Here is a 6,572-nt window from a genome sequence, read left to right on the forward strand (position 1 = left end):
CAGATTCTCCCCCTCCCCAGTCCCTCTCCCCCTCAGACCCCTCCTGCAGCCCACAGGTTTCCTCCCCTGGCTTCTCCCTGAGGCAGAATTGCCCTCCTGAAGGGCTCCCACACCCTTCTGCACACTCCTCCTCCTCCTCCTCCTCAGCCCTGGTTGGGGCATGGCCCACTCCCTGCTCCCTGCCACAGCAGAACCCTGTCTTTCCACAGACAGCTCTGGGAAAACAGTACTTGTTTCATTCTTAAAAATAAAATAAAATAAAGCCAGAAAGAAAGAACCTCAAACTAGTTCCCCATTTTCGGAATGCTGAAGCATTTGGATTTGGCCTGAGACCCACCCTAAAAAACACTATTTTTTTTAGTAGACATAAATGAAGAGAATTGTCCTTTTTAAATTAAAAGTGTTGGAGGAGGAGGGAGTGTGCCACGCCCCGTGCTGGGCAAGGCAGGACCGTGCTCCTTGGTTCTGCCTGTCTTGCTGTGGGAGCTTGGATCTCCTGAAATGCTCTGCTGAGCTCCCCTCTGCTCTGAGTCCTCAGCCCAGGCTGCACCTTCCCCTGGGGCTGTTCCAGCAGGTAACACCAGGCTCCTCCAGGTGTTCTCTCCATCCCTGCCCCTCCCTTGTGCTGTGCTGGCACCAAAAATGGGACTTTTGGGGGAGAAAGTCACAGACACCACTGCAAAGACCTTCACACAAACCATCACCTCTCTGGGGTACTCCACAGGGATTGCTCCCCTCCAGCCCCAGAAAATGTCCCTGGACAGAGCAGCAGCCAGGTCTGGCTGTCCCCAGAGAGCCAGGGAAGGGCTGGGGCTGCACACTCAGCTCACCCTGAAGTTCTCGGGGTCCACGTGCAGCTTGTCGCAGTGCAGCTCCGACAGCTTGGAGTAGGTGCCCTTCAGGTTGTCCAGGTTCTTGATGGCCTCCCCGAAGGAGGTCAGCACCTTCTTGCCATGGGCACGCACCTTGGGGTTGCCGATGATGGCCGTGGGGCTGGACAGGTTCCCGAAGTCAGAGAAGAACCTCTGGGTCCAGGGGTAGACGATCAGCAGCCTGGGGAGAGACACGGGCGGGTGAAGCTGCCTGACTCAGTGGCTCCCTGCAGGGCAGGGCCCCTCTACATGGTTGTGTTTGAGGGTGCCAGGACGAGGAAGAGATGAGAAACTTGACTCCATGTTTCAGAAGGCTGATTTATTATATTATTATATATGTTATGTTAATGATATACTGAAACTAGAGTAAAAGAATTGAGAGGAAAGATCTATCAGAAGGCTAGAAAGGACAGGAGAGCAATGATAACAGAATCTCGTGACTCTCGGAGAGCCCAAGCCAGCTGACTGTGACTGCCCATTAATTAGAAACAGCCAACAAGCACCAATCACTGATGCACCTGTTGCCTTCCACAGCAGCAAATAATTATTGTTTACATTTCTTTCCTGAAGCTCCTCAGCTTCTCAGGAGAAAAATCCTGACAAAAGGATCTTTCAGCAAATACCACGACTGCATATGGTTGTGTTTGAGGGTGCCAGCACGAGGAAGAGATGAGAAACTTGACTCCGTGTTTCAGAAGGCTGATTTATTATATTATTATATATGTTATGTTAATGATATACTGAAACTAGAGTAAAAGAATTGAGAGGAAAGATCTATCAGAAGGCTAGAAAGGACAGGAGAGCAATGATAACAGAATCTCGTGACTCTCGGAGAGCCCAAGCCAGCTGACTGTGACTGCCCATTAATTAGAAACAGCCAACAAGCACCAATCACTGATGCACCTGTTGCCTTCCACAGCAGCAAATAATTATTGTTTACATTTCTTTCCTGAAGCTCCTCAGCTTCTCAGGAGAAAAATCCTGACAAAAGGATCTCTCAGCAAATACCATGACTGCACTTCTGGAGCTGCACCCACCTGGCCAGGGCCTCGCCGCCGCATTCCTCCACGTTGACCTTGGCCCAGACGCTGGTGATGAGCTGCTTCTCCTGGCTGCCCAGTGCACCATGGTGGCTGCAGGAGCTCACAGAGCTGTGCTGAGCCCGGAGCCTGGGCCGGGTTTTATGGCCTGGGCCAGCCCCGGGCAGGGGTCCCGGGGCAGCAGGAGGGGGTGGCCAGGGCATGGCACCCCAGAAGGGGCCTCTGGTTATCCTGAGCTCCAGAGCTCATCCCATCCCCTCTGTGGGGCAGCTCCTTCCCCTTCCAGCAGGGCTGTGCCGAGCAGGGGCTGCAGGAGCCCAGCAATGCCCGTCCCCATTGCCCTGCAGGGGCTCAGGGCTGGCTCCTGCCCCCGTGAGCTCCTGCCCCAGCTCTTTGCACACCCGGCTCTGCCTGGCATCAGTGACGTGGTGAATGTTCAAAGTGCAGCCCATGGCAGAGCCACGCAGAGGGGTTTGCCCCCAAAAAACCCTGCAGGTCCCTGCCCTGCCCAAGGCCTTGGTGTCCTTGCACCAGCAGGAGCTGTGCTGGAGCTGCTCACAGGATGCTCAGGCTCTGCAGCCAAATCTGCATTAACCCCATTGTCCTTCTCCTGTAACAGAACTTGACCTCTTGGATTTATTTGTGCCTTTTGGAGCAGGAGGAATTATAGCTGGACTTTGGAGTCCAACTTCTGAGCTGGACTTCAATTATCATGGTTGGTGCTTTCCAGTTGGAGCTGTTCTAAGACTGTGTCAGACTGGTTTGGGTTGGAAGGACCATGAAGCTCGCCCCTGCTGCCCGAGGCCCACCCAGACCTTGTCCCCTCAGCTGTGCCAGGGCCAGCCTGCTGCAGTGCTGTGGGCAGGAGCAGGGCCAGGCAGCAGCACCATTCCTGCCTGCAGCCGCATCCCCGAGCAGCCCTGAAACGGCCTTGGAGCGTGGGGTTGGCTGCCTCAGGTCCTGCTGTGGGCTCTAAAACCTGCACAGGCTCAGCTCAGGGATGTCCAGCGTGTGGGGGAGCCCCTTCTGACCCTGCCCAGTTCCCCCTGCCACGTTCAGCCGGGCCAGGCTGTCCTGCAGGAGAGGTCTGGATTCCCCTGGCACACCCTGGAGCTACCAGGGGTGCAGCTCCTCACCAGGAGCAGTGCCCCGGGGAGATTTCCTCTGTTGTTTTTGCACAGAGCCCCAGGAAACACCATTCTTGCCGAAATCAGCACAGGGGTTTGATGCCAAGTGCCAGGGCCAGTGCACTGTCTTCCTGTTGTTTTCCAGAGGGTTTGGACTGGGCTGAGGAGGAGCTGCTGATCCTGCAGCCTGGGGATGGGCGAGGGCATGACCAGGCTGCAGCAGAGCCCCAGGGCTGCCCAAGCTCCTCTCACACATCAGCACTTCCTCCAGGGACCATCTCCTGATAAGTGTCTTTTGCACTGGAAATATGGCAGAAAAAGCAATTAAAAGAAAGCAAATAGCAAGGGAGTCTCCAGCCTGACAATATCTTCCCCCCCCCCACTAGTTGTAGACTCTTTTTTTAGTCTTAATAATCTTCATTAAATTTGCTTACATTTGCCTTTTCTGCAGCAAATCCAGTCCCCACAGCTGAGGGCTGGACCTCCATGGCAAATGAAGTCGAGCTCAGCCTGGCACAGGCAGGAAGAGGGGATAGGTGTCCTTCCCACCCCCAGACACGTTGCTGGCAGGAGGAGATCTGCTCATTCACACAGTTCACTCCTTTCCCTGGAGCCCATGAACACTCACCTTCATGGGAAACTACTCATATCTCTCATGAAGCCAATGCAAGTCATGAAATATCTGGGGGTTTGGTGACTGTGCCTGCCCGCTCTCCCTGCAGGGAGAAAAACCCTCTGGGACTGGCTGTGAATCATCTTCTCTCCCTCTCAGTGTGCACCTTGCCAGCAGGAACAAAATGCCTCTTTTTTTGGGTGTCGTGACTGAGAAAGGGCATTTATGGGTCACAGAGGGCTTCTAACACCTTCCTGTGGGTCAGGGGCAGAGAGTGAGTGCCCAGAGATGTGGGTGAGGCAGAGACAGAGCACAGTGCAGCCTGGCTGCCAGAATAGCTTTGCCCAATGTTTTCCCTTAGAAGTGGCACATCCTTTCAGCCAAGCATCACTTTTGCCTCGTCATGCTCTGTTCAGATGTGCTTCCCATGCCAAGAACAAACCCTACCCAAGGAGTCCTGCTCTGCAGACACCCAAACCCACCCAAAACTCCCATCCAGGAAATTAAGTCTGCTCTTGGCAGAATTGGGCCCCCCCAACTGCAGAGTGGGTGGCGCAGGGTGGGAGGGATGTGAATAAACAAAGTCTGCTCAGGCCTTGATAGCAAAATGTTTATCTAAAACCTGCCCCCACCCAGCTGGCTGCTGGGCCTGTGTGACTCAGCTGATTTTGGGTAGGTTTTATGCCAGGGATGAGCCAGGGTAGATTAAAGTCTTCAATTTGTTTATCTTCCCCCTCCGAAAAATAGGAGTCCTCTCAATTTCCCTTGTCTAGGAGAGACATGCAGGTTTGACAGCAAAATTCTGAGTAGTTCTCCGTGCAAAGCCCCGGTGTGACCCCGGGGGTGGCAGGATTTACCAACCCCATATCCTGCACGCACAATTTCCAGAGGCCAATCCCACAGAAACCACCGAACCCCCCAGAAGAAAGGCAGGGTGTTTTCTGTGACCCCGCTGGAGCTGCCCGCTGTGCCCCGAGCCCTCCCAGCCCCAGGGACACACGGACGGACGCGGCGGAGTTGACAGGATGAGCTTTATTTGCTGTCAGAAGCGGGTGGCTGGGCGGCAGCGGGTGCGGGCGCTGCCGGGCGCTCCTGCGGCTCCTCAGTGGTACTTGCGGGCCAGGGCGTGGGCCACCACGCGCACCAGCTTCTGCCAGGCAGCCTGGCAGTCGGGAGTGAAGTCCTTGCCGAAGTGGGCGGCCAGGACGACGACCAGGATGTCACCCAGGAGCTGTGGGGAGGGAGCAGAGCGGCCTCAGGTGAGCAGTGCCCCCCGCGCAGCCCCCACAAGCACTCCCACTGCACCCAGGGAAGCCTCTGGAAACCTGCAGTCCTAAAAACCTCCCCCAGGTCCTTTCTGAGATGCACCTTAAACTTGGTCTCTGCTCTTGCTCTAAAGGTTCAGGTTCCGCTACCATATGGGAAGAGTAACCAAAAATTATCCAGAGGTTTTTGGAGTAAATTTTTCTTTGTCCCTTCTGGCTTTGTTTTGGAGTTTCTCTCAAGCAGAAGACCCAGCCGAGCTCCCAGGGCAGCAGGAGATGGTGCTTGGACCCACAGAGCACAAACAAGGAGCTCATGCTGACACAGCCATTTCTGCCAGCCCCAGCCCAGGGACAAATGGTGGGGGAAATTCCCCACTGAGACACTCTCAGCCAAAGTTTTCTCTCTGTAGATCCTCTTTTACTTCTGGCATCCAGCTGCCATCTCCTGCTCCTCACTCATCTCTCCGTCCTCCTCTGTGCCACACTTTGCTTTTGCTCCTTCTCTTCCCCCTTGGCTCAAACCTCTTCCTGCTCAACAACTGCTCTCACTTTGTTCTCCCCCTCCATTCCCTCACTGGAGCCACATCCTCTCCTCCCCTGCCGCCTGCTCACAGCCCTATCACCTCTCAGCCCCCTGCTCACAGCCCTGTCACCTCTCAGCCCCCTGCCCACAGCCCCTGTCACCTCTCAGCCCATGCCGTGCCACCCCACCAGGCTGCCCTGTGTCCCTGCCCTCCCTGTCCCTCTGCATCTCCCCCCACGGCAGCCCCAGCCCCTCTTCCTCCCGCACTGCCCTGGCTGGGGAAATCCCTCTCCTGGAGGATCAGGCTCTGGGCACAGCCCGCACTGGGGAGGGCAGGTCAGGGCAGGACTCACCCTGAAGTTCTCGGGGTCCACGTGCAGCTTGTCGCAGTGCAGCTCGGACAGCTGGGAAAAGGTGTTCTTGATGCTGTCCAGGTTCTTGACGGCTTCCCCGAAGGAGGTCAGCACCTTCTTGCCATGGGCTTGCACCTTGGGGTTGCCAAGGACGGCGGTGGGGCTGGACAGGTTCCCGAAGGAGGCGAAGAACCTCTGGGTCCAGGGGTAGACGATCAGCAGCCTGGGGAGAGACACAGACAGACAGAGTCACATCAGCATTCCTGTGGCTGGAGCGTTTCCCTCTGCAGCTGCAGGGCCCCTTGGAGCTGCACCTACCTGGCCAGGGCCTCGCCACCGCACTCGGCGACGTTGACCTTGCCCCAGAGGCCGGTGATGAGCTGCTTCTCCTCAGCTGTCCACTGCACCATGGTGTTGGCAGGAGGGCTGCGTGTCGCACGGAGGAACGCTGGGCTCTGGCTCCCGAAGGATCGCACGCTGGGGAGCCTCTGCCCGGCCCCGCTTTTATCCCCTGCACGGGGCCCCTCCTCTCCCCGCTGCACCCCTCCATTGGCTGCGCCCCGGGGGGGCCCCGCGGGCCTGGCACCCGGGGGAGGGACCCAGCATCAGGGTGGGGCCCGGGGCAAGGTGCCCAGATCCAGGCCGGGCTGGGCTGGCCGGCCGCCCTCCCCGTCCCTGATTTCCAGCCCTGCTGGAGGGCCATTATCTCCACGCAGAGCCCCAGCACGGCCCCGTGCACGTCCTGCAGCAGCTCCCCGGGGAAGGTGCCAGCCCTGGTG

General features: G+C 57.0%; 2 protein-coding genes across 2 annotated transcripts; both read right to left on the reverse strand.

The window, feature by feature from the left end:
- Positions 1–821: 821 nt before the first annotated feature.
- On the reverse strand, positions 822–2,000 carry LOC120499990 (hemoglobin subunit rho-like). The gene is given in 3 exon segments (XM_039704320.1): positions 822–1,053; positions 1,910–1,988; positions 1,991–2,000. Coding segments are annotated over 3 exon segments (321 nt in total).
- Positions 2,001–4,665: 2,665 nt separating this feature from the next.
- LOC120499975 (hemoglobin subunit beta) lies at positions 4,666–6,278 on the reverse strand. Its single transcript, XM_039704293.1, has 3 exons — positions 6,112–6,278; positions 5,794–6,016; positions 4,666–4,883 (listed from the first exon to the last, which is right to left on the reverse strand). The coding sequence occupies exons 1-3, from the start codon at positions 6,201–6,203 to the stop codon at positions 4,755–4,757; spliced, it is 444 nt and encodes a 147-aa protein (XP_039560227.1). The 5' UTR covers positions 6,204–6,278; the 3' UTR covers positions 4,666–4,754.
- Positions 6,279–6,572: the final 294 nt, after the last annotated feature.

This window comes from Passer montanus, unplaced genomic scaffold (genome assembly GCF_014805655.1).
Source record: "Passer montanus isolate IOZ18808 unplaced genomic scaffold, ASM1480565v1 scaffold171, whole genome shotgun sequence".
Lineage (NCBI taxonomy): Eukaryota > Metazoa > Chordata > Aves > Passeriformes > Passeridae > Passer > Passer montanus.

Bases quoted from the DNA above. Each gene is read 5' to 3' on its own strand.
- LOC120499975 (XM_039704293.1), bottom strand. From the start codon at position 6,203: ATGGTGCAGTGGACAGCTGAGGAGAAGCAGCTCATCACCGGCCTCTGG. The intron at 6,017-6,111 runs GTAGGTGCAGCT...GTCTCTCCCCAG, and splicing joins GGTGGCGAGGCCCTGGCCAG to GCTGCTGATCGTCTACCCCT. The intron at 4,884-5,793 runs GTGAGTCCTGCC...CCCTCCCCACAG, and splicing joins TGGACCCCGAGAACTTCAGG to CTCCTGGGTGACATCCTGGT.